The sequence below is a fragment of the Pleurodeles waltl genome, chromosome 6 (genome assembly GCF_031143425.1).
Source record: "Pleurodeles waltl isolate 20211129_DDA chromosome 6, aPleWal1.hap1.20221129, whole genome shotgun sequence".
NCBI lineage: Eukaryota > Metazoa > Chordata > Amphibia > Caudata > Salamandridae > Pleurodeles > Pleurodeles waltl.
Window position 1 is genome coordinate 32,779,707 of NC_090445.1, and position 26,755 is coordinate 32,806,461.

General features: G+C 44.1%; 1 protein-coding gene across 3 annotated transcripts in view; it reads left to right on the forward strand.

The window, feature by feature from the left end:
- Positions 1 to 26,191, forward strand: part of APOM (apolipoprotein M) — a 48,920-nt gene extending 22,729 nt beyond the window's left edge. For all 3 annotated transcript variants that reach the window (XM_069237142.1, XM_069237141.1, XM_069237143.1), the window contains exons 3-7: positions 6,764 to 6,837; positions 8,366 to 8,467; positions 14,324 to 14,422; positions 22,298 to 22,335; positions 25,778 to 26,191. In XM_069237142.1, the coding sequence (XP_069093243.1) occupies positions 6,764 to 6,837; positions 8,366 to 8,467; positions 14,324 to 14,422; positions 22,298 to 22,335; positions 25,778 to 25,801 (337 nt within the window). In that variant the 3' untranslated portion in view covers positions 25,802 to 26,191. The remainder of the gene's footprint in view (positions 1 to 6,763; positions 6,838 to 8,365; positions 8,468 to 14,323; positions 14,423 to 22,297; positions 22,336 to 25,777) is intronic.
- The last annotated feature ends 564 nt before the right edge of the window (positions 26,192 to 26,755 follow it).

Sequence of the window (26,755 nt, forward strand, 5' to 3'; positions counted from 1 at the left end):
TTGTTCAGGAAGATGTACCTTCCTGCAAGGGAGTAGCCAGAAAATTTAAATACCCCCCATTCGAACCCAAGCTTTTATAGCACCAAGCAAGCAAAGCAAGTCATCACAACCCTCCCCACGGGGCTTGGTTGTTTCTTCCATCAAATCATCAACCCATTCATCTTTTCATCCTTCCATCCACCTGCTGATAATCACCATTTCACCTTTACATTCTGTCATCCATTCAGTCTTTCATCTAACATTCAGTCTGCAACCATTCAGTCCACCCATCCGCCCACCCATATTCAAACCTCAAATCATCAAACATATCCATCCTTTCACTCACTCATCCAACCTTTCACTTATCCATCCCTCTTTCAACCATTCATCTGTCTATTCTTTCAGCCATCCATCCCTCTGCTCATCCATCCACCCTTTCACTCATCCAGCAATCTTTTCACTTCATATATCCTCCCTTTCAGTCATCCATCCACTCTTTCACTCAGCCATGCATCCTTTCACTTATCCATTCACCCTTGAACCATTTGTCCAGTCATCCATTCATCCATTTACCTTTTCACTCATCCACCCTTTCACTCATTCATCCAGCCTTTCACCCTTTCTCTCATCCATCCATTCACCCTTTCATCCAGCCAGCCATCGCCCCTTTCAATTATCTGTCCATTCTGTCACTCATCCATCCTTACATCCATCCTTTTATTCATCCATCCTTTTACTCATCCATCCTTTTATTCATCCATTCATCTACCCTTTCACTCAGTCCATCCATACACTAATTGATCCATCCATTTACTGTTTCACTCTTAATTCCATCGTTTCACTTACTCATTCATCCTTCTTTCGTCATACATTGATTTTTTTCACTCATCCATCCATTCATTTACCCTTTCACTCATTCATCCATCCATCCTTCCTTTCACTTTTACTCTTTGATCCATGCATCCACCCAACCATCCATTTACCTTTTTACTCATCCATCCACTTTCACTCCTTCGTCCATCCATTCACCCTTTCACTTATCCATCTGTCCACCCTTTTAGCCAGCCATCCCTCTATCCTCCCTTTCACTCATTTATCTATCCTTTCACTTGCTTCTTGACAGCCATCCTGTCACTAATCCATCCATCCACTCTGTCAGCCTGTCCATCCATCATCCATTTAGCCTTTGACTCATTATCTATTCTTTCCCTAATTCATCCATCCATCCTTTTTCTCATCATCCATCTATCCACCCTTTCAGACATCCATTTATCCATGCATTCATCAATCATTTCACTCATTGATCCTGACATCCACCCTTTCACTCATTCATCCATGCATCTATGCATCCACCCCCTAACTCACCCATCCACCCACTGTTTCATTCACTCACCTTCTAACTCTTTTGCGTTAAATATCAGCCTTTGTCTGCCGAGTTGCAGAAGAAGCCTGTCAAAACCCCCACCCTCGCTTTAGCTGCTGAAGAAGGGGGTGGGAGTAATGCAGGCACCCTTTCACCATGATGCAACTAGCCATCTTTCATGTGTAGTGACGCATTGTTGATGTGGTCGTTTTTCCCGAAACCTGTTAATATCACCTATTGATGGACATGGGGATAGCTTTTGTCTAGAATATACATCCTTATATATCTAAATGTAATTCAAGCACTTTCAATAGAATAATTTCTCGTTTGACAATGCAAATTTGTCTGTACATCAATGTTTGTAAAGCCGGAATAATTTAATGAAAACACAAAAATTTAGAAGAAACCCAACCATTGTAAGGTTTGGTGCATCAATTTTTAAATACATATTGTGTCCTATATTTCTGCATGACAATTTTTTGTTGGAAAGCGGTACTTTCATAGACCCTACAATGTAAACCCAAGAAAGGAGAAACAGATCATCTGAAGATGGCTTTTGAAACAAAGCTGAAATGCACGGAATAGAGGAGGTTCACCTTGTGTGTGCCTATAGGTTTGTTTTCTGTTGAATACAGCTTTTATATGTTTTGCACAAATTCATGTACACTCAGAGGTATGAGAGAGGATTTACTGCTTCTTCAACACATCACTAGATTTACTTGACCACCCTTCTCTGAACCAGAAACTATCAGTGCCAAAACTTTCCAACAGCCAATTAATACCAGCAAATATAACCATAATATGCTTTTATTGCAGAATATCTAGTATTATGTACCCTTTCATGCCATATAAGTTGCCTTTCCTGCCACATAATTTTCAGAACTAAATTTGTTTATTACTGCACATTCACTGGCATATAAAATGCATGGTTGAAATTCAGTGTTGAACGATGGATTATTGTCAAGACAAAATAGAAGCTGGGTGTCATCAGCATAGATATATGATCTAAAACCTTTCCATATGAGCTTTTGTTAATGGCACAAAATAAATGATGTACCAATGTGGGGATAGGGAGGATCCCTGAGGCACCCCACAAATTATCAATACCTTTTGGTGATGAAAAGACACCCAGGTTTACTGCTCAAGAGAGGCCGGATAGAAGTGACTTAGGGCCATATGTACAAACACTTTTTCCCATAGACACAGAATGGGGAAAAACCTTTGCTACATCTGGCCCTTAATCCACTGCCGTGCAGTACCTTGCCTAGTTCCCTGAAGCAGTGTAAACGGATGGAATGGTCGCCCATATCAAAGTGGCAGAAAGGTCTAGCAAAATGAAGACAATGAGGGCCAGATCTACAAGAAAGTGGCGCATCGGTCCCGATGCACCACTTTTCTTGCACCGCCCCTGCCCCACCTAACAAAACCATGGTTGCGCCATTTTTACAATACGGTGCACCATGACGCTCGTTTCCACAGTAGCATCATAATTTATGACGCTATTGTGGCGCTTTGCTGGATAAATCATGGCGCTAGTGCAGCAAAGCACAAGGGATGTCAATAGGCTACTATAGGCCCATCACTTTAACACCTGCCCTGAGCAGGCGTTAAAAATGACGCAAACAATGTAGCAGTGAAATCTTGCAGATTTCACTGCACCATTTTTTGTGGCCTCCCTGCGTGGGAACGCCCCCATGCCTACATTATACCTGGCGTAGGTATGATGTGGTGCAAGGGGTTACAAAGTGGCACAATGTTAGCATTGCGTCACTTTGTAAATAAGGAGCGGGCAGATGACTTCCTTAACGCCACATTAGCATTAAAAAAATGATGCTACTCTGGAGCAAGGAGGCACAAGGGCCTTGTAAATCTGGCCCTAAGTGACCAAAATCCACGTTGCATCACAGCTAATCAGGAATGGACACAAGAGCTTTTTCCTTATTGTGGACTAAGCAAAACCCTGCTTTTGTGTCAGCTATACACGTATTTGTTTGGAGACAGTTGCACAGTTGTTTTGCAACTTGCCCCTCTAGAATCTTAGCCATGAAAGGCAATGTTGAGATAGGGCTATACATTTTCAATATTGCAGGGTCGGCACCCAATTCCTTCAACTTTAATCTGACAAGTTCCTCTACTTTCATCTTTGTAGCAACGCTTTTGTAGTTTAGACCATGCATGTTTAGATTGCAGCTGCTTATTTTCCACTCCCTTCTTTACAGACTTTTGAATAGAGTCCCTGACAGTCCACTGCTTACAGAGTGACCATGGCCACATTTGAGAGACTTGTTGCTTTCCTTTCAATAGAATAAATGGACTAACTCCTGTAGTAGCATAGGTGGTAATATGGTATGCCCATAACCTTTCCTCTAATGCTTCTCAAACTGCGGGTTGTGACCCACTGGTGGGTCGCAAGCTGATTTTTGGTGGGTCTCAAAAGACAGTAATAAGATGCCTTTAAATTCTGTGTTTAACTTGTCATTATTCCGGTGAAAAACAGAGGTCAAATTTTAGGCAGCTTTATTCTTTTCACTGGGGAGCAATGATTGCTTTTCTTTCCCTGTCTGCAAAGTGAGAGGAGTTTTTTCGTAAATTATGTGACAATGTGGGATGCTGTTTTTCGCAGTACACACATGTAAATACCTCTAAATGATCTGTATGCATCCAGCACTTAGAAATAGCAAAAATGAAACAATTTCTTTGTAATTCTGAAGTGTTCTGGAAAAGTCACTTGGTGATCTACAAATGATAAATATTCACAGAAATACGATTTCCACACATTATCAGTACTGTGCTATACTGTATCATCAGTAAAATTGCATATCTTTGCACATTTAGTGGCCAATTCAATGAAAAATGTGCTGTCTATAAATGACAATGTGCTTCCACACAATGCTTTAGTTACATTCACAAATCCGCACTCCTCATGTACATTAAAGGTGGTTGGGTTGCAAACGTTTGTTGTTCCAAAAAGTGGGTTGTCGTTCTAAGACGTTTGGGAACCACTGCTCCAAGATATTTACCTATATACAACTGGTTGAAATGATTTTCACCTTTTAACTAGTTTGATGTACTGATTACAGTGTTCAACTTGTCCATTACACTGTGGGTCATACAGTGCAGTGCTAATATGTTTGATACTTGTTAAGAATCTCTTTCATTATAGAAAAGCCAAGTTGCATGCAATTGTCTGTCACTAAGATCTTTATAAATATTTGCTTGCTAAATACCGCTGAACTTCATTACACCTTTATTGGTGATATGTTCAACAAACTTTACGTCTAGCCATTTGGAATGATAGCACGTACCAAAACAAATTTTACATATGTAGGCATAATTTTAAATGGTCCTGTAATATCAAAATCTAGACTTTGTAGCATCAGGCAGCTGTATAGGTACAAAGGGAAGAGGTGAATACTGTCACTAGCTGAGCAAACATTGCATAGTTTTATCTATTTATCAGCATCAGTGCACCCATTCCCATGTGACCCTGATGCACACTTCTGAGTAGCTCAGCTCTCATGCCTTGTGAAGGAATGCATATATTGTCTCTGAAGTCCATGTTGCCTTAATGCTGAGTTCTTATGCATTGTGGTCAAAAGCCCTCAGATTACCTTGCAATACCTCAAAGCTGATCAGTCATGGTTGATAATTTGTTTGACTTGGTTAAGAAAGAAATCATCAAGATCAGAAGACTGCCACACATCTTCAGAGACCCTCCAAAATAATTGGTCCGCTACTTCATGAATAGCAGACACCTTCACGCTTCTGGTCCCACAACATGAGATCAGCCCATGGCTAATAATATGCATTTCTTGTAACATATTTTGACATTTTCATCAGAGTTCAGATTGAACAATACAAAACGCCTTCTCATGTGTTCCCCTGAAAACTTACAGGCAAATCTGATTGTACCTTGGAACTCAAAAATAAAACAACACATTTCTATGCTGACATAGAGAACTCCAAATTGTAATCGGATCTGAATGATTTAAAATGACGTGGGTCTCTAAATCAGTGCAAATTTGCCAACATTCAGTTCATACATATTTGAACATTCATCATTTAGCAGCCTCAGCATAGGACTTCTATACCTTACTTCCTCCAGTAACAATTCTTGATAAATATAAGTATCTTTGCTAACCAATAAGTCACTCCCACATTTCTCAGTCAATAAAGCATTGTCACTACAAACCGTATTACCCCTTCACACATATCAGGCACACACAAGCAAACATAAACATCACAAGTACTCATCAGAGCCCAACAACTTAATCAGAATCACTTACATTACCAGATACACCCTCACCCACCCAGTGAACATCACACTTAGGGCCCTATTACAAGTCTGGCGGTCCGAAGACTGACAGACTCACAGTGATGATTGCTGGGCTGCGGCTGTGGTGTTCTGACTGCGGTCGGACCGCCAAAAAACATCTGTCTCTGTCAGGATCTTTGATCCCGATGGGATGACAGCGGTCGTGGTTGTAATCAGCCACGGCGGCATTGAAGTCAGTGCCACCATGCTGATTACAACAGTGTTCTCCACCTGACTGGCGGAGAACAAGTGCTGGAGTCCAGAGGGGGGGCGTGAAGGGACCCCCTCCCCAGCACCATCAGAATGCGTACTGTCTGCTGTGCAGACAGTGAGCATTCCCAGGATGCTAAGGAGGCCCCCTGTGTAACGGCATTGGACTTGGCTTCATGTGGAGCCAAGTCCAATGCTGTTGCATGTTTTCCACTGGGTTGACCGGCGAAAACCTTAGTTTCCGCCGGTCAGCCCAGTGGAAAACTTGTAATGGGCTCGGTGGGGGGCCCGCCAGCACCATGGCGGTCTCCTCATTGGGAGTTTGGCAGTCAGGTTTTTCCGACCGCCAAACTCATTATCAGCCCCTTAGAGCTCGTCAAAGAGGACTCCGCAATTCTTCAGTATGTAGACATCACTGGCCCCATCACTACAAATATACATGATTGAAACTTGGTTCTATGCAACGTTCACCCACATCCATCATACAGCACATCATCCAGACACACAGCCAGCAGGGGCCACCTTCCTGGTTCTTGCTTCATTTCTACCAGATCGCACTTTTGAGTCCATGAAGAGTTTTACGAGTTTCTTAACAGTCTACAACCAGTTACCTCTCCTACCACTCGTTGACTTTATGACTGTCTTTGATCCTGTACAGTGCTTTGCTGCCTTTTGGCTAGCTTTACAAGATAGAAATACCACTTACATACATATATAATAGTTTACGATATTTAAACATGTGAAGGGTTTTCGTGGCCAATCACTTGTGTCTACTAACCAGTTTGTCTCCACTCTTCACGTTGTTTTGCCTCTTTCTCTTCTCTCCACTTCCAACCACTGTTACCTCCTCTCCAATCTGCCCATCTCCAACTATCTGGTCTCCCTTGTGACCCCAGTAAAGACGGATCCTGCATGCCTCGGGAGTGGATCTACCTGGTCTCAGAGGACAGTGTCGATCTGGGCACAGAAGGTGGGTAGTGGCATAGAATTGGAAATCCAAAAATTTGTTAAATGAATCTGTATTTGTTTATATGTATCAAGAACTTTGACCAACTACTGGTTTCATGGCTACTGTATAACATCAGAAATGCAATAAATAGTGTCTTAACCTTGACACCGACTACTGCAGGACTGGCAGTTTATGGGGACACTGGGATTATAGTGTGAGGGCTGGAGGCTGTAGCCTCAGGTAGAGACTAAGAAATCATGATGGTGGGGATTGTAGCTTGAGGTGGAGTCTTGTCTACATGAGTGAATGATGTAACATCAAAGGAAGTCTGAGGTAATGGGGTGGAGGTTGTATGTTCCGATGAAGTCTTGTGTACAGGAGGGATTGATGGAACATCAGATGGAGTCTCAGGTAGAGAGGTAGGGGTTCTAGCCTCAGATGAAGTCTTGGGTACAGGAGGGATTGATGGAACATCAGATGGAGTCTCAGGTAGAGAGGTAGGGGTTCTAGCCTCAGATGAAGTCTTGTGTACAGGAGGGATTGATGGAACATCAGATGGAGTCTCAGGTAGAGAGGTAGGGGTTCTAGCCTCAGGTGAAGTCTTGGGTACAGGAGGGATTGATGGAACATCAGATGGAGTCTCAGGTAGAGAGGTAGGGGTTCTAGCCTCAGATGAAGTCTTGTGTACAGGAGGGATTGATGGAACATCAGATGGAGTCTCAGGTAGAGAGGTAGGGGTTCTAGCCTCAGATGAAGTCTTGTGTACAGGAGGGATTGATGGAACATCAGATGGAGTCTCAGGTAGAGAGGTAGGGGTTCTAGCCTCAGATGAAGTCTTGTGTACAGGAGGGATTGATGGAACATCAGATGGAGTCTCAGGTAGAGAGGTAGGGGTTCTAGCCTCAGATGAAGTCTTGGGTACGTGAAGAGGTGATGTAACATCAGACAAAGTATGCAGTCCTGAGTACATGAGGGGGGTGATGTGACATCAGATGGAGTCTAAGATATAGGGTGAGGGTTGTTGCAGCAGATGGAGTCTTATGTACACAAGGGGGTTATGTAACATCAGATGGATTCTCAAGTATAGAGTTAGGGGTTGTAGCTTCAGATGGAGTCTTGTGTACACGACAGGGTAATGTAACATCAGATGGAGTCTCAGGTATATTGGTAGGGTTGTAGCTTCAGATGGAGCCTTGTGCACATGAATGGGTGATGTAACATCAGATGGGGTCTCAGGTATAGTGCTGAGGGCTGTAGCCTCAGATGGAGTCTTGTGCACATGTAGGGGATGATGTAACATCAGCTGGAGAATCAGAGTCTCAGCCACATCATTTTGTGCCACACCACTGTGTGTTAGGCCCCTTGATGTTTCACACAGTTGTTGCACCGTATGACCTGCTGAACACATGCGCAGCAACTACTGTGTGCAGATTGGCTGATCCTTCTGTGCTGCCTTCCCAGCTGCACGTGCTGTCATGGGGGTTGGGTTTGGAGCACACACAAAAGTCAGACAACAAACTGAGCTCACATAATTTCTTTCATCACCCAGGTCGTCCAGACAGGAATACAGAACTTTTTGCATCAAACTGTTCCAGCTGTATCATTATGCAGGAGTCAGACCCGCACATCATTCGGAGGCTTCTGCTTTTCTGTGAGTGTTCTGAGGGTGTGCTGAGGGATTTTGGGGAGAGGAGGGTACGAGAATCTTAGGGACTGAAAAGGTTTCCAAGAGAATGAGGTATCAGATACTGAGTGGACAAATGAAAGACGACTGAGGGGTTGGAAAAGACACCAGAGAGATGATGATTGATGGACTTAAAAAGCACCCACGGTAACTGAATTTTCTGAGGGCTGAAGAGAGTAGTTTTGAGTGTGTGGTACATTAGGCACTGATATCTGAGAGATTCAAATAGTGCCCATGGAGCTGGGGTGTATGAGAGACTAAAAAGGGATGTGTGAGGTGTGGAAGAAGTCCAGCAAACACCCAAGCATGTCTGAGGGACAGTTCATACAGAGAGAAACCTAAAGGCCCCAGGAACTCCCTGTCTCCTGCAGAGTCCCTAAGGTTCCATCCTGTCTCTCATCACTGTCGGCCTCTTGAATTCTTACTCACTGACACATCAAGATCCACAATACATTGACAACACTACTATTAAGGTTCCTCAACCAATGACTCAAAACCTGATCTGAGCAAATCCAAAACTGGTCATCAAGTCCATACCTAAAGTTCATCCTCCTAAAACAGAATTACTCTTGTTGATCAATGGCATTAAACAACTCATCAATTCAAGTTACGAGCTTGACTAAAACATATGAATCTAGAAGGCTTCATCCCAACACAGACCCACAATTAAAAGAACATATCAAAAGGGAAACCAAGACGTGTGCTATCAGTCCCTTCAGAAAAAAAAGTGAAACTCTTCTTGAAAATAATTTCAGAACAACAGTGCAAGCCCTGGTCCTCTCACATCTGTAAGGAAGTAACACCCTGCTCCATGGCCTACCCAACAGCTTTCTGGCACCTGTCAAAGCCATCCTACATTTCACAGCAGGTCTCATCAAGGGCTTCTAGAAATCTGACCATATCATACCAACCTACACTCAAGAAATTACATTGGTTTACCCTCCAGGCCTGTATATTCTCCAGGAACAGATGCATCACACAAGATTGTCAGATATGAATACCCGACATATGATGCTAAGAACTTAACCAACTCACAAAGACATACCAGGATTTAGGACATTGTCAGACTGGAATAAAAAATGTGCAAGAAATAAAAAAAACACAGCAGGCAGGCTTTCTTCATCTCTCCTCCCAAGATCAAGAACAACATCCCTGTTGACATCAGAATTGCTCCTCCTCTACTGCAATCTTGAACTAAGCTTAAGAACACTATAGGAATTCTCATGTTTCTGCCACTTTGCAAATTACCTTGAATTGTACCTCTGGGCTTCACCCACCTAACGTATACAGATTCTGCAACAACATACATACATATGGAGTACTGATGAAGTATCTGAAAGACCGAGGATGTGTTTTGCAAGATCAAAGGGCTGTCTGAGAGTCTAAAGAGTAACTTGAGGGCCTAAAGAACACAGGGCCTCACTACAACCTCGGCGGTCTTTCCCAAAGACCGCTGAGGCTGCGGGCGCCAGTATACCGCCAGTGCAGGCGGTATCACTGGCTCCCTATTTAAATGTTTCTGCTGGGCCAGCGGACAGTAACAGTATCTGGTCTGGTTCCTATTATACATGAGCAACATTATAGTTTATTAAATCAAACACAGGAGAAGGTTTTATGCATTGCACATCCTAAAGTTACCTATTTTGAGGGCCTCTTAATTGTGATAATGAAGAAAAAGGAGGGAAACTGGAATAAACAATTGCCTGGGATCACACAATTTTGTAAAGTGGGAAAGCTGTGATCAATACCAAGTTTCTCGGTTTCACATTGTTCAGTTCAGCCTCTAGATGTATGTGCATTGCTTATCCTCCACCCACCTTACCACCAATCCCCCTCCACCCTGTTGGCATCAATGAGGCCCTCTTCAGCATCACAGACCAAACTTTTTGGCCCTTGAGAAATGTTTGCGAGTACCCATGCTCTAATAGCAATATCACCATCTCTAGATCCCAGCAATATTGGATACCAAGCATGACCAGACATGGAAGACAGGCATCTTGCTGGTAGCATCTGACCACATACCTCACAATGGCTCCAGCAATCTAGGTAGATGCTTATGAAGCCATGCAACCCACTGTATTGGAGGCTGGGTTGGTGGCTGGTTTAGCTGTATTTATCAAGTGCCCCAATCATCCCCTAGGTGATATCCCTGTGCAGGATCAAGGTTTACATAGCTCCATGCACTAAAATCCTTATAGAGGAAATAGTCAAGTACTAAACCTCTTCTGAAGAGGTCAGAGGTAAGGCGACGATCAAGAGACAAAGTTAGTGTTGGTTCGTAAAAGGGGCAATGGCAAGCATTTGGCAGGGTGAGAGGATCTCAGTGGCCTGCGTTGCAATAGCACATAGGGACTGAAGGGGGGTCAGAGGATAGCCTTGGGATGCCAGAGCCTACACAGTGTGTCGGCATCCCTGTTGACCTTCCTTAGCAACCACTGAAGCAGAAAATCATATGGGTCCCTACGACTATCATTTAATGAATAGTGAAATCCAACGTCACTGTTCTAACAACAGGTCAGGGGATTATTGTTTGCTCTCACTGTAAACAGGGAACCATTTAAGTAGTGTGAACTATATCGTTGACCAAGAAGGTTATTTAGAGTTCGGCAGACAGGGGATTCCACTCCCGCTTTAGGAGATGGTTTTTGAAAAACAAAAGCATTGCTGAATGGCTGCATGAAACATGGTCCTGCTCAGAATACTTCTAGTGCCTTAAGAGGAGGTGCCATGACAGCAGGTACTCTGAAGGCATAGAGATCTCCGCCAGGCCGGTGGAAATCTCTTCATATAGCAGGCTTTATGCAGTCAGGGAACTGGAGTACATGCCTACGCTTGCCTGGAGAAATGGAGAACAGCCTGGCAAACACTAAGGCTCATATTTATACTTTTTTAGTGCCTCATTTGCGTCATTTTTTGACACAAAAGCGACAAAAACTTACAAAATACAATTATATTTTGTAAATTTGCGCCACTTTTGCATCAAAAAATGATGCAAATGTGGCACTAAAAAAGTATAAATATGGGCCTAAGTACCCCCAGTGTTTTACTTGATCATGGCAGGCAGCCTCAGGTGTAGGCGGCGGGTCTGATCTGCTCCTGTTGAGTGGCAAGAGACCCCCGCCTCCTCAAAACAAGCCTCAGTGGGTGTCAGAAGAACACATTTTATGCATTGGGAGTTAGGGTGAGGTCAGGGGCATAGCTATCAATAGTGCAGCAAGTGCAGTAGTACCAGGGCTCAGGAGTGGGAGAGAGTCACTACACCCCGGTTATGGCTAGTTACCCAACAACAGTGGAGGGACGCCCATGTTCTGATGCCTACATCACGGCCCATGGCAGCCTTGTTACATTACTACAGTGGTCTCCAAACCTTTTAACGCCGGCCCCCCCCAGTTGAAAAAAATAATCATTGGGGACCCCCTCATAATTTTCCCAATTATTTGATAAAGATGGCAATGCTTAAATATGTCTAAATCTATTTAAACATTGCAATTAAGTACTGTTACCTTTTTAGAAATGCAATAACATGCTCCTGCTTAAAACAAAGGCCTGTTATCTGTATAATGCTTCTTTTGACCAGAGTCTGGAACACCCCCTCCTAGCCTCCCCCCCCCCCCCCCAACACTTGAGGCACCCCTAGGGGGGCCCAGCCCCCAGTTTGAAGACCTCTGCATTACTGGGTAAGGTGCCTGCAGGGCTGCCTGAGGCATGAGGTGGAGTGGTCAGAGGGTGTAAGGCCCTTAGTTATCAAAGGCATGTGTGGGGGACTGATGGGCTACAAGGTGCGAACACGACACAACAACAACACAGTCGCACTTCCCCTCTCCTGCCCTCTTCACCCCTTTCTCCCGCCTCCCAAGTGTGAGATGGAGCTCAGGAAGCATGTGACAGAGTTACAGATAAAACACCAAAACAAAAGAACGAAATGCAGGCCTGTCACGAGCGCCAGCCAGGTAGTATCCAATAACAAAGCAAACAAAACAAATAACCGTGAGTGTTGGCAGCGCCCTGCTCGGCACGTGCGCTTTAAAAACCGTGTAATCGACCTGGCTCAGGGTTCAGACAACCTGCCAACCCGGAAGGGAAAACTTTAACCTGTAGCGGTACAGGAGCGCCCAGGACAGCGCATCCCTCGGGGAGTCACTGCTAACCCCCGCCCTTTCAGATAAAGGCTTTAACAACACAAACTACGAGACCAGTGTTTATCCAAAGTGTAATTCGTACAATTCATGGTTTTTAGTCTTTATTATCAGATTCCCTTTCTGAGAGGTGCAGCTTGAAATCTGGTTGACACCGGAAGCCATGGGCTTGGCTATATCAGAGCAGAACTGTGAGGGAAGAAGGAAGAACGTGATTGGTGGTTTCAGTTGGATGGTGCAGGTCATGAAGCCTCAATCTCGGATATTGGGAGCCAGTAAATCTCTTGCAATCAGACAAAACTCCTGCTACAGTCCGGAACCTTTTACCTACAAATCATTGTTTTCAGGTGTGTTAGTCAAATTAGGACAGTGGAAGCAAGACAAGACTGTCCTGCCCAGAGTGCATAGGTTGTTCCATGAAAGCCCACGACTGAAAAGAAGATCCGTAATGAGCTGGAGGCGCGTGGTCTGGTGACGCTGCGGGCACTTCGCAGCTGGTGTTTCCCACGCATGGGCCTGCCCTTAGCAGCTGGGGTGTGCTGCGAAGCGGCACTCAAGCGACTTCAGTATTTGGTGTGCATGACACACTTTATGGGTGCAAACGTCGCAAACGTCGCTTGCAGATGTTCTCCAGACCATAAAGCCTCAATGCCTCTGAGAACAGTTAGAAACACTCTTGGTAACTGCTAAGACACTCATGATTTGAGGGACTGATGGTTAGTTGGATTCCCAGAGGGTGGGTTATCAAAGGGACCAGCGCCGGCTTTAGGGCGGCTCACCGAGTGCTGATCTAGATGGGGGGAGCGCTGACCTCAGGGGGGCGCTGTGTTTAGCAATAACTTACGAAACCTGCGATTTTAAAGCAACCGCTGGAAAGTTCCTTGTGTGTCCAGCCCTCAGGAAGCAATTAAAATGTCAAGATAACTCTTGGGATTAATGTTCTTGCTACAGAAAGAGACCGGTGTTTTGTCCAGTGGCAGCTTTAACTTGCCATAAAGAAGCACAGACGGTTAATATGCCTGATGCGAAGAACAGAACTTTATTTTATGTGGACAGCTGAGCATGTTACTAAAGCCAGCATTTACCAGCGCTTTAAAACAAATGAAATGTATGTGGGAGAGGGGCTATGGAAAGATGAGGGGCACTTTTGCCGGGTGATAGTGAGAGAATCCGAGGAGGTGGTCATGGGGTGGGGAGTGCCAAGAAAGATTGCTGTACCGGGTGCCACCAGTGCTAAAGCCAGCCCTGGAAGGGAATGAGGGTTGGTCTGATGGAAGGAGACAGAATGTATCAGAGTGAGTGGGTTGTGTGCCAGAGGCTGGTGAATGGTGAGGGTGTTTAATATGCAGACTGAGCGGCAACTCCAGAGGAACTGAGTGTGGTATTTGAAGGACAGTAGAGTCATTACACATATAAATTTAGCCAATTGTAGGGTGCAGAGTGATGTCATTGCCACTGTCTATATTTCATTACGTACGTACATGTCGCCCATATTTCAATGGCATCATCTTTCACTATACCTTGCAGCATAGTGGGCCTTTTGTCACAAACTCCTGCATCCATGATTTTTTACAGCACTTATGACATCTGATTTTATTCCAGTGGGTGCTGCATGTACCTCCCCCATCTAGCCACAGCAGACCTTCCTCATTGTAACCCACCCTGTGCCTCTTGTTGTCACACACAGCCCGGAGCTCGCATCTGGACCAGAGATACATCGATGACTTCAAGAAAAAGGCTGACTGTGCCGGAATGCACAAACTCTTGGTTATGCCACGAGCCCAAGGTAAGTAAAAAAGTGCTGGTGCCCAAAGCTCTCCACTGAAACACGCGGCTGCTGCAATTAAATTAGTGAGCACAGAATACTGAGGCAGCATTATTTTGAAATCCACCTCGGCCTCTTTAATCCATTTACAGCCACTCCCTTCCCCTTCAGCTCATTCTTGCAGCTTTCTGCCTTTGTGACGCTTTTCCGTCTTTCTCTTCCTCCGTCTTTCCCATATGTTTTTTTTGCTTGCAGTGAATACCTGATGCAGCTAAATAAGTGCCAGCCCCACTGGCTCAAATTAAGCACTGGCCTCCCTTAAATCATCGTCACAAACCAATAGCAACTGTTGATTTTTAAAATAAATACCTGCTGGCCAGGCGCAGCTCCTCTGCTATGGTGGAGGAGTGTCGCCTCTCCCCTGCCAGCAGCAACAGCTGCAAAACTTTTACTACAAAACGATAATAAACTAGGTTTATTATCGTTTTGTAGTAAAAGGTGCGGGGAATTAGGTATGACGAGAACTAAGGGGGAGTGCATAGCACTCCCCCTAAGTGCGCATGTATGTTTGGCCGGCCGTCTCGGGACAGCCAAGCAGACATGCGCAGGCTCTCTGCAGCCCAGCAACACAGTTGCTTGGCTTGAGAGAGCAGGCACAGGCTCCCAGCCAATCCAAATGCTGCTTTGAGCAGCGTCAGGATTGGCTGCAAGGCAGACTGGGAGTCTATGCCTTTAGTGCAGGAGGTGAGAGGCGTGGTGGCGGCCGAGCAGCAGGTAAGTGAATTTTCAAATAAAATAAATAAATAATTCACCCCCTGTCCCCCCCACCTCTCCCATCGACCCTGTTGCCCCGTCCCACCCCAACTAAGCCCCGTGAGCCGCTCCTGCTGCTGGCACTGCACTAAGTAATCGAGTGAATCAAGGTGGACCCAACCTCATATAAGAAGTTCAGGGAGGTCTCCACGGAGGAAAATTTATCAAGAAACAGAGCCAAATAATGCATCTGACAAGCACAGTTTTCACATAGATTTGCAACGAAGCCATGGGTTCTGATGCGGCACTCATAAAATATTCAGATTCCTTCATACTGCCAAGCAGGCCTGAGACCCTCCCCAGGTGTGGAGGGGGATTTCCTCATCACAACAGCTAATGGCTCAGTTTCCCTTCATACTGTTCAAAAGATCTGGGTCTGGAATTTCATATTGCCTATCATTGTACAAAATATACACACTATCTTCATTTATTTCTAGATTTCACTTTGTTTAATTTTCCCTGCCCTTTCAAGGGTGATTCCACTTGGAAGAGGAAGGATGGAAAAATCAAAAGCTACACAATTCTCATAGACTCCGGCAGAGAGCTGAAACTAGAGAGCTGGTAACAGGCTCATACAACAGTGGGAACATTTTTTAAAACATTTGCAAAACCAATAGGTTTAGGGTTGGCTGCCAACTTTGGGCTTTGTCAATCCTCGTTTTATTTTGACGTGGTTTTTATATATCTTTATTGTTGGGGATTATGTGGGCTCTCACCAGGCTAGGAAAATTGACTAAAAGAAAAAATACTTATTTGTTCTTTAAAAGCACACATGGCCATAACTGTCCCTGGCCCTAGATGTCCTCCGTGTGAAACAGCAATATGCTTTCACTCACAGTGAAGTTAGACAGTCACTGAAGTGGCTTAATCCTTTGCCTCACGTTGTCTCTTATAGTGAGGGAAGAAAAACTGAATGACACAACAACAGCACAGTGGATGAAGGGGGTGGCTGAAAGCCCCCAGGACGTAGCTTAGTCAGTGATATTCGGGGGTGTGAATCTCAAATTTCCCAACTACAAAAGCAGTGTAAATGGATGAGATGACCAAGGTGCAGGATGGCGTGATCCCAGGAGGAGCAGGGTCAGTACTGATTTCCATTAGTTTGGACTCTGGGGTGGATTTAGAATTTGGCAAACAGGCAACAAACAGAGTGCCCTGTCGGTCAAACTCAAGGTCCACTCCCCGAATCTGAATCGCGTGGAACGCAAGTTTTACACGGACAAAGTGTAATTTACTCTGTCTGTGTACAAACATCGCTTATGGACCATTTCACCATCTGCCCTAAAGTGGACAGTCGGATAACTTTTTTTTTTTTTTTTTTTACTGTTCGTCGAGAGGTGAGGGACTGGAAAGAAAGAAAAATGACCCCCAAACACCCACACTGGTAAAAATCTACCATAGTGTTGGGTCATTAGTTTTTTTTTACAACCACTTTGAGAGTTTGCTTTTGAAAAATAAAAAACGTTGGAAATTTAGACTTTTCCTATATTGACAGAAACCGCTACAATGGCAGTTCTGGCCAATATTTAGAGATGTCTGTGTGACACGGGGACATCTCTAAATTTGGCGTGCGGCGCGAAAGCAGGATGGTGGATGTGAAGTCCTCTGCCACACTGTCTACTGTTACTCTGTGCACCAAACCCTAAATCAGTTCCCCTGTCTATAGTGGCACAAAAGGCAAAAAATGGTCTGAGATACTACCCTGAACGGTTACCAGTGGTCCGACTATTTGCAAGCATCTGTCCTATCACCTTTAGGGTATTTGATTGGCAGTAGGATCCGTAGAAACCACAGACTAGCACAGCATTTCAAGCCTAATACTTCCAATGTTTATGGATTCTAAAAAGCAGTAATTGTGCATCTATTTAAGGAATACTTCTATGGAATCAGATGTACTACCTTTTGGTAAAACAGTGACTGTATATATTTAAATTCCTGATAAAAATGAGCAAGTTAAAAGCTCTTAGTTAAATCAGGAAGACAACAAAAATCAACACAGAGCAGACCCGATTCAGGAGATTCAGACCTAACCACAAAGTCGGGAAAGCCGTTATACTCCAAACACCCCCACCACAGCTACGCAGTGAGTAAGTACATCATATGTATAATTTTAGTTAAAGCAAAAGGTCTTGGTTAAAGTGAGACCTAAAAAAACATAGGCCCATATTTATACTTTTTTAGCACCGCATTTGCATCATTTTGTAAGTTTGCGCCACTTTTGCGTCAAAAAGAGGCGCTAATGCGGCGCTAAAAACTTATAAATATGGGCCATAGGATGAAATAGGCAGCAAAAGAAGCTTTGCCTGGAGAACAACTGCAAAAACCTTCTTGCAGGAAAAATCTCCTGGAAATTCTTTTTTAGGTCTGGCTAGGTAGAACAGCATTCCCCAACCTTATGTGATTAACCTAGAAAAAGAGCTTTCAGGAACAATGGCCTTTGGCTCTGCCCACATGATGGCGGACAGGAGTTCATGTTTTGATTAGGTAGACTTTGTGTACTTCCACAAGAAATGTGCTTACTTGTAATGATTTGTTTATCAAGTTGCATGAGCCGGATCTCTTTTCAAGTCTGGCTATTGTGTTTCAACAGAGCCTGATCTCCAGATCACACACATGCCACTGTAGTGCTATATAGCTCCTAAATAATTTGATAATTTGGGTGTTTGTTCTTCTTTGGCAGCAGCACAGATGGGAAAAGAGCAATCGGGAGGAATGTGTTGTTGTGTTACAGTCCCAACCGCGTCACCTTCTCTTTCTATCATCAACTTCAGAGCTACCTTAACATGGCACTCCTTGAGAGAATGCTGTTTTATCTTTCTAATTCCTGTTTGTAAGATTCATGGACTGGAGAGACTTCTTTAAGCTCCTCAGCTGCCAAAAGTTAATTGAAATATTAATTTTCATTTTTTTAAAACGTTTTACAATTACGTTATTAAATGGTATTTAATTTCATTCAAAATTATTTTTTTATATTGTAAAATAATTTGCTTGTTGTACTGTAATTTTAAATTACACTTCCATGAATCCTAAAAGCCCCTTGCTGCAGCTCACTCCCACCCCTTAACGCTACCCTTTCCTGAACCCTAAAAGACCATTACTACCTTTTAATGCCAACCTTCCCTAAACCCCACCCATTCTTAGTACCTCATAACACTACCCAAAACTGAATGTTAAAAAAAACTATACTACTTCTTACAGCTTCCCTTGCCTGAACCCTAAACCAGCATACACCCCCTTTATACTACCCCTCCAGGAACTGGGAAATCTTACTACTCCTTAACATTACCCATCCATGAACCCTAAAAACCCTTACTAACCCTTACATCTATCCCTCCCTGAAGCATTGAAACATAAAACCTCACACTACCCCTTTATGCTATCCTTCCAACCCATCCCTGACCCCTAAAAGCCCTTACTACCCCTTACAGCTACCTTTCTCTGAACCCTAAAATCCCACACTACCTCTCAATGCTACTGTTCCTTGAACCAGAAAACCTTACTAGCCCTTAATGCTACCCATCCATGAAACCTAAAATCTCTTAACGCTCCCCTTTACCCTAAAAACACCTTAATCCTAGCCTTCCCTGAACCCTAAAAATGCTTACTACCCCTCAATGCCACCTATCCCTGAAGCTTGTCCCTTACATCTACCAATCCCTGAACTGTAAAAACCCCATACTACTCCTTAACACTACCCTTCCGTGAACCCTAGGAATTCTTAGTGCCTTTTAACGCTACCCATACCTGTACCCTAAAACAACCCTTACTAGGCTTTACAGCTACCCTTCCCAGAACCCTAAAAACCCTTAATACCTCTTAATGATACTCATACTTGAACACTAAGGACCCTTGCTACTCCCTAATGCTACCCTTCCCTGAACCCTAAAAAAAACTCATTCCCACCCCTTACAGTACCATTCCTTGAACCCTAATGCTACCCTTTCCTCAATCGTACAAACCCCATACTAGCCTTTAATGCTACCCTAAAACTCTACCCCTTAAAGCTACCATTCCTTAAACACTAAAAACCCATTATTACCCCTTACCAGTACCCATTCCTGAATTCTAAAAACACTTACTACCCCTTTATGCTACCCTTTCCTGAACTCTACAAACTCTTTACTACTCCTTCAAGCTCTGGGACTCTGCCTGTTGAAAACAGAGGAAGCCTAACGGTGAAATACTGGGGAGAACTGGGAATCAAATTACTGATTCCCAGTCATCCCAATTTTTAAGGTGACCATCACTGGTGACGGCTGTTATTTCTATCACCACCTCCTTCTCTGCAGGTATCAATGCCCTCTAGTATTGGGAACACTTGGAGGAGGTACCAGGCGGTATTAGGCATTGAGCATCCCAGAACACCCTGCCTCTAGAAAGACTTCGAAGAAGCACTTTCAGCGCTATATTCTGCTGCTTATGTAAAGTGGAGTTTGGGAGAAAGGGCACCGCCCACTAATGGATTCATTTACAGAGTGTCAGATATTTTGCTGGTATACCACAATTAATTATTAGCTTTGCCGCAACCATGTAACCTGACACAAACTCAAATTTAGGGATTAATGAGAAACCATTGTTTGCGCAATTATTGGTGTAAAATTAGCATCAACTTTTTGCTTGTGCTCTGGTACTAATAGACTCGAAGTGCAGGACTTTATTCTTAATCAAATAATAGTGGTTAAATGCACTTTCCTCATATTTTACCAGATTTTTATAGCTTCCCACATATTCTAAATGACCCTCAAAGTAGTATGTCCATAAATGACAAAATTACATCAAATATTAGAGCATGAATATTCTAAATATTTCATATTAAAGGCCTATCTAAGTGAGGTAAACTTCCCTTTTTAGTCTTGCTTGATAGTGCAGCTGTCTAGATGACATTTTTAGCAATTCTTTACAATTTGTATAGAGTAGGCTTTGGCTTAGCTCCACCCAGGGGAGTATTACTCACTCACTTCAGCTGATGGCAATGCATCATTCTGCCTTCCAGATGGTGCTTCCGTTAGCATGCACAAGGGCTTATACTAACTCTGCAAAATAAACACCTCTCTGCTGTTTGTCAGGATTAGGTTTTTTTCTCCTAAATGCACTCTACACAAAAAGCAATATTTTTTACAACTTTTTCCAGCATTAGCAAAGCAATTGGGTAGGCTTTCATGTGATAAAAAAATATGCATGCAAACAGTATTTGTAAATGCCTGCATTTACATTTGCTGGTGCATTAAAGCACACCTTTTGGCTTTGCCAGTGCTTGTTGCTACAATATTTGATGCAGGCAATGATGACGAAAACGTTCCAGTTGCTAAGTTTATCACCCTTGTAAAACGTCAGGGGTGGAGTTTTACGTTTGCAAAATCCTATAAACAACCTAAGGGATTGTACGGTACGTGCTGCAATAACAGCCCCCCAGAGTGATCTTGTATTAGTTAGTGTGCATGGTATAAGTGAAGTAAATGTTGGTCACCCGTCAATTCGCACATGGAAGTAGTTCAGCCGTACCCAGGAAAGTGTCTGGTTTGGAGCGCTTTGCTGGTTGTTCTTCTTTAGGGACATTAGCGTTGGATTGCACGAGACCTCATCGCTACTCTCTGCTTGGCAGCTCTCGTTTGTCCATTTTTCAGCATAAGCCCCATGCCTCCATTTAACCTTCTTGCATTTTCCCTCTTAAGTGGGGAGCCCCTGTGCTTGAGTCAGGCTTTAAGAAAAAGGCCTGTGCTAAATTAAGGCAACTTTTGGAAATTGCATTATGGTTGCACTGCAAATGACCACATGAGGACGTTAGACCATAAAAAGTTGTCTAAAATATGGACTTCTGCCAGATAAAAGACTTAAAGAACAAAGGGTATATTTAAGAGCATCTAGCGCCATTCTAATGACACATTAGCATAATTTTTTTTACGCTTATGTGGCGTTAGAAGGCCAAAAACGCTGTGCCATATTTACCCCTTGCACCACAATATTCCTGCGCCAGAGATAATGTATGCAAGGTTGGGCGTTCTCCCGTTGGGGGGGGGGGAGGGCAAAAAAAATGGCGCAAAGAAACCTAAGAGATTTCTTTTAACACCTGCTCAGAGTAGGCGTTAAAAGGAGGACCACCATTGATTACTATGGGCCTCAATGACCTTTGCAGGATTAGCGTAAAAAATGTTATGCTAATTCTGCAAAGCTCCAGACTAGGGTCACAAATTGTGACGCTAATCCCCTAACTACAGCCATGGTGCGCCGTATTTTAAATCCGGCGCACACGTGGCGTTAGGGGGGCGCTAAAGGGGGAACTCTGTGCAGCGCCACTTCCCTGAAATATGCCCCACAGTGTACTTTTGAGGCTCCAAATTTCCTTGCACCGGGACTGGTTGTGGGTGAAGGACCCCCCTTATGCAAATTCCAGTGCCTCTTGCCTGAGTACCCTGGTCTTCACATTGACCTTCAGTCATCTTCTGTTGAGCTAGTCAGTCAGCATGTGGTGTCCAACTCCCCTACCCCCACCATTCTTCTGGATTAGGATCATTTCCTCTGCTCGCTGCCGTAATCCATATGAATTTCATATGAATTTTCACAGCTACGATTAACAAGTTGCCAACCCTTGAAAAGCTACTCCGAAAAAATTCTCTCATTAAAAGTTAGAAAGAACCAAGGTTAGGTAACATTTTAAAGTTGACATTATTAATTGCAAAGTAGCACGAATTATTCAGTAGTTTAAACATTTAAAATTGTTAATGAAAATGGTTAAAGTTATTTGGAGTTTCAAAATTGTTGCCAGGTTTTAAGAAATTACTTCGGTTTTTTTTTTTTTAAAGTAGCATTGTTACTTCAAAAGTCATAAAAGTATTTAGTTGCCATCATAGTTCAAGTATTCCGTTTCCTGAAGTTGGTTTTCATCCTGGTTCTGGATATTGACGAAGTTCCATAATTCCAAACATCTCTAATTCACCCCCATCTCTACAGAGAGCCAAGGTGCAGGAAACTGGTGGGCTACGCCTGTCATGAACTCAAGCTTTGGGTCTGACTCCTTGCTATGGGAATGCAATAAGTACCTGAACTATGTACATTAATTGTATTGTATCCCTCTCTGTGTTTCAGAATACTGTGAGCTCCAGCCTACCAAAGGAAAACGAAAGGTGAGTTTGCAAAGCAAAAAGTGCATAATATCTACACACGCAGTGGTCCTGTTCTAGAAATGTTCCACTCTGACATAAAGTTACAGTAAGGATCTAGCCAGAGAATTGTGTGGGGGTTCTTCAGAGCTGGATCCCTGCTGTCCAGGCTGTAGCGCCTTCCCCGCTCCATCTTTTCCCAAGATACAAGAGATACAGGCTTTCTGCCTCTGGATGTGCCAGAGATCTCCTGCCGATGTTCCTTCAGCGTGAACCAGTCCCCACCATGGTAGCTCTCCGATGGGTAGATTCTCTGCTGAGGCTCTGGATAGGTCTCGCTGCTAGAGACATGGGTACAGAAACGAAGAAGTGAGCAAGGCCCCAATTGGTCCCCCGGATCAGGAGGTACAACTGGCTATCAGCTTGCCCACTGGACCCAGCCTTCCACCTCTGGGGATTGGCTGTCACACTGGGTTTGAAGCGTGGATGTCAATTGTGTATTGAAAGAGGAAACATCTGCAGCCCCTGGCTAGCCCTTGGCTTTGCTGCTGTGGCCTCTGGCATTGCCAGCCTAAGGGGAGTCATAGGGTATATGTCCCTTTACTTGCACTCACAGCTGAAGAAGCAACCTAATGTCACTTTGTGGTAAATCTTTGAAGACTGCATTAACCACTGACTTGTGACCCTGGCCCTGACCCTGGTGTGTGAAAAGTACCTGCATGTACCGTGTTGGGGTGTACATGAGGAGTTGTGGTTTCGCGGGTTGGTGGTGTCCAATTAAGCAAATAGCCCTGGGAAGACAGGTTGGCATTTAAGACTATGTAGGGAGCTGTCATGCTTTCTTCTTCAATGCCCCAGCCCTGTCCCCCCCCCCCCCCAATCCTGCTTGTTGTTGAGTATCAGGTTGAGAGCAACAAAACTAACAAGGGAGCAACTTCTTGTGCTCATTGCAGTGAGGGCGGGCCATCTTGTGACCTGCAAAGAAGCAACACCTTTAAAAACCCTAGGCCAGTGGCATGGCTACTGCTCTCTCCTGCCCATCGCCAACATCCTGTGGCCAGATCTGGTACAGAGAGCCCAGCAACAGATCCTGATTGCCTGGAGGAGAGAGCGTCAGTCTGTGGCACTATTGTGGAACCTTGTCATCCCGAAGGAATCTGAACATTATGGGATGTTAGTCATCATCAGATGGACCAGTCTCTAAAGGAAGGTGCACTTGAACTTGATTGGTCCACCTCCAATAGACAATCCGTTGCTTGTTGGTGCTACTTCAGCTGTTTCTATTTGAGATTATAAGTTGTAGCCTGGAATGGACCATGGACAGAAACCCTGGCTGCCCTCTAAAGAGTAAGAACCAGAATCAAAGACTGAGAATAAAAGTGCTGAAGTAGAGAGAGGCAGATTGTCTTGCATCTTTATTACCCTAATGAATTAGCTTGCAAAGCCCAGCTGCTGTAAATGCTGCCATGACAACTGCTGCCTAGGAGAGACGTTTACCTGAGCATCTATAAAAACAATCTCTGCAAGAAAGAAGAATCCAATATTGTGCCTGAGTCCGGTTTCACGATCCCAAGTGTCAGGGAAGAGCTCATGAAACCTGCAGGGCCACGCTGCTTCTGGACCCCTTCTTGCTTGATGTGTGCTTCCTACCTCCGATGACCAGATTCCCTCCATAGCTACCCCAAATCAGGAAGGACCTTAAAACCTGGCTCTTCGACTGAAGCTCAGAGGACAAACCCCTTAGTGCCTTGAGACCCTTACGGGTAAGTAGTTGCACTTTATAAACCCTGATTTGATTTGATTTGTGTGGCTTGCAAAGCTTCCCTGTGTTCCCCTTGCTCTCTTTCACAATCTCAAAGATCATAGTGCCTCCTGGAGACACTCATTGTTCCTTTCTTGAAACTGCGAACTAACAGTATGCTCCCGGGGCTCGAGGACAGTGAGTGCCCCAAGCCTGTGTCCCAAGGAACTAGAGACACAGTTGACCCACTGCACCTGTCAAGGAGTCTCCACCGCACATGCATGGACAGCGACACAGTAGCTTAATGTGACCTGTCCAAGCACATACTTGGTTTTGAAACAGTAAGTCTATGAAAGGCTAAAATGCTAGGAAAGACTTTCTGGGCTTGCTAGAGCAGACCCGACATGTCATCGAAGCCTGATAACCTCTTTGCACTGCACTGCTAGTGGGCGTTGATTGCCCCCAGGGGGAGCACACTGCCCTGCATGTTTAGTTGAAGAGACACGTAGATTTCTGCAGGGCTTACTATATTTCATCATATGTTGAAGCATGAAGGGAATAAAGCCTCACACTTTTTCTCATAGATGTGATACCTGCATACTCCTAGTATTGTGGGCCTTTGTTTTGTCATCTGTATCAATTTCATCATACTCCAGAAATAGGTCTTGACTGCTCTCCCTTGCTACCCCCTAACACTGCAGCAAAAGCACTGACAGCTAAAATATCAAGGCTGTACGTATATATTGGTAAGTTTATGTTATGGTATGCTATAGATACTTTTTGGGCGCTCGAATAGCTGGAGATGCCTTGACGTTGCCACTGTCACAAAGGTCAGAAATAGCCGATTACTGAGTACTGAAGAGCCAGGGTTTAAAGCCTTCCTGAAGGATAGAAGATTAGTCATGGATCTGATGTTATAGGGGGGAGTTGTACCAATGACAAAGCTTCTTATGCCCCAGGAGGGGCATTTGAACTCAGGGACTATAACATTTTTGGCCCCAGTAGAACGCAGAGATCTTCTGGGACATCACCATATGAAGCTGCCTTTCAGGTACTCCGGGCCTATGTCGTGAAGGGCTTTATAGGCAATGCCTTACGTTTAGATCTAATATTCCTAATTCTTATGTCTACATGTTTATGCTTTTAATATATACAATTATCAAGATCTTTATATGTGGAGTTAGGTATAGTAAAACTACGCTTATCAATATCTACATACAATGTCGATATTTTGGTTGTCGCAGTAATGGTTGTTGATATTTGTCTAGCACAGTATTTAAACTGCAGTATTCTGGTATCACACCCTAGTGGCCAGATGTAGCAAAGGTTTTTCCCCATTCTATGTCTATGGGAAAAAGTGTTCGTATATATGGCCCTTAGTGTCAAAGCCCAAAGAGAAGGTTCTTGGCATTCAGTGAGTCCACAGTAGTACCTGGTTCCTGAGGTTCCAAGGACAGCCGGCAATGCTTGTTACAAAGGTTGTGAAGTTGCGCCAGAGTTCCCTAGGCCGCGGTGAACTAGCCAGACAGTGCCCTGGGATCCGCATCACCCATTTGTCTCCTCGTGGTCCACTCCAACCCTAATACTTCATCCCCTCAGCATCCATGACCCATGTTCAATTATATAGTTAGGGTCTCAGATCCAACCCCAGGGACTTTCAGTTCAGTTCCCAACTCTGTGATGACTTCCTTCACCTTCTTGTTGCCTTTTCCTCCCTCTCTTTAGAGTAAGAAGACATCCCATGAGTGAAGAAGTAGACGAGGCAGACATTTCCTCCAAGCTGTGGCAGATGCCTGCAGAGAACAAAACAAGCCATTCATCCATGAACGTTCTGATGTAGAGGCGGCCCCGCCCCAAAGTGACAAGACATGAGCTGAGATATCTTCACCGAGAAGCGGAATCATGGTCCAACTCATGCCTTGTGGGGTAGAAAAGTTAGGAATACATTTGTGCAAATCCTCAAAGTTCTAGCAAAAACAAACATGCTTTAATTTGTTGTACTAGTGAAATAAAAAGTGTGCACGCGCCCCTGGGTGTACACAACAAACAGAATTGTTGAAATGGGAGAAGGGTGAGAGTGAGCGCGAGAGAGAGTGTCTTATCCCTCAATTATTCTAATAAATGCAGAATTGTACTCTCTGTGGCTCTCTGTGTACACTCTGTACCACGCTGTTCCTTTCAGAGCAGTAGTTCTAAACATATTTCACAAGGACAAAGAGGTTAAGTCCGTGCAGTGCGATAAAATCAAATTAAATCTGCAGTGTTGCTATGGCCCCTGTTGTTTTCCTCTAAAAAATTAACATGGAATTCATCTGGCACTAAGCTGCCATTTCTTAATTTAATCAAGCTGCGGTGCTATGGTAACAGCAGAGAGTTTTCTATTTGCACTGTAGGAGTGAATAGAAGCATGCTCACTCTCCAAGTCAGAGGTTAGGTAATTGTGAATACAGGGTGCAGTACCCCCATGAACTCATTCGATTTTCTCACTTTGATGGAGCTAAGGGCGTGCTTGGAATCCTGTCCCACCTGTCTGCACTGGGCCCCCGGGGAACAACTGACACATTGATCTTGAGCTGTGGCATCATCGACTCCTAAGGCAAAACTTTCAGCATCTTTGTCTCCTTGCACCACACTGGTTCTATCTGCATTTCTTTTTATTTACCTTTTTCACAAATTTTATTTTTAAGTCTTTTTCATTTTGTT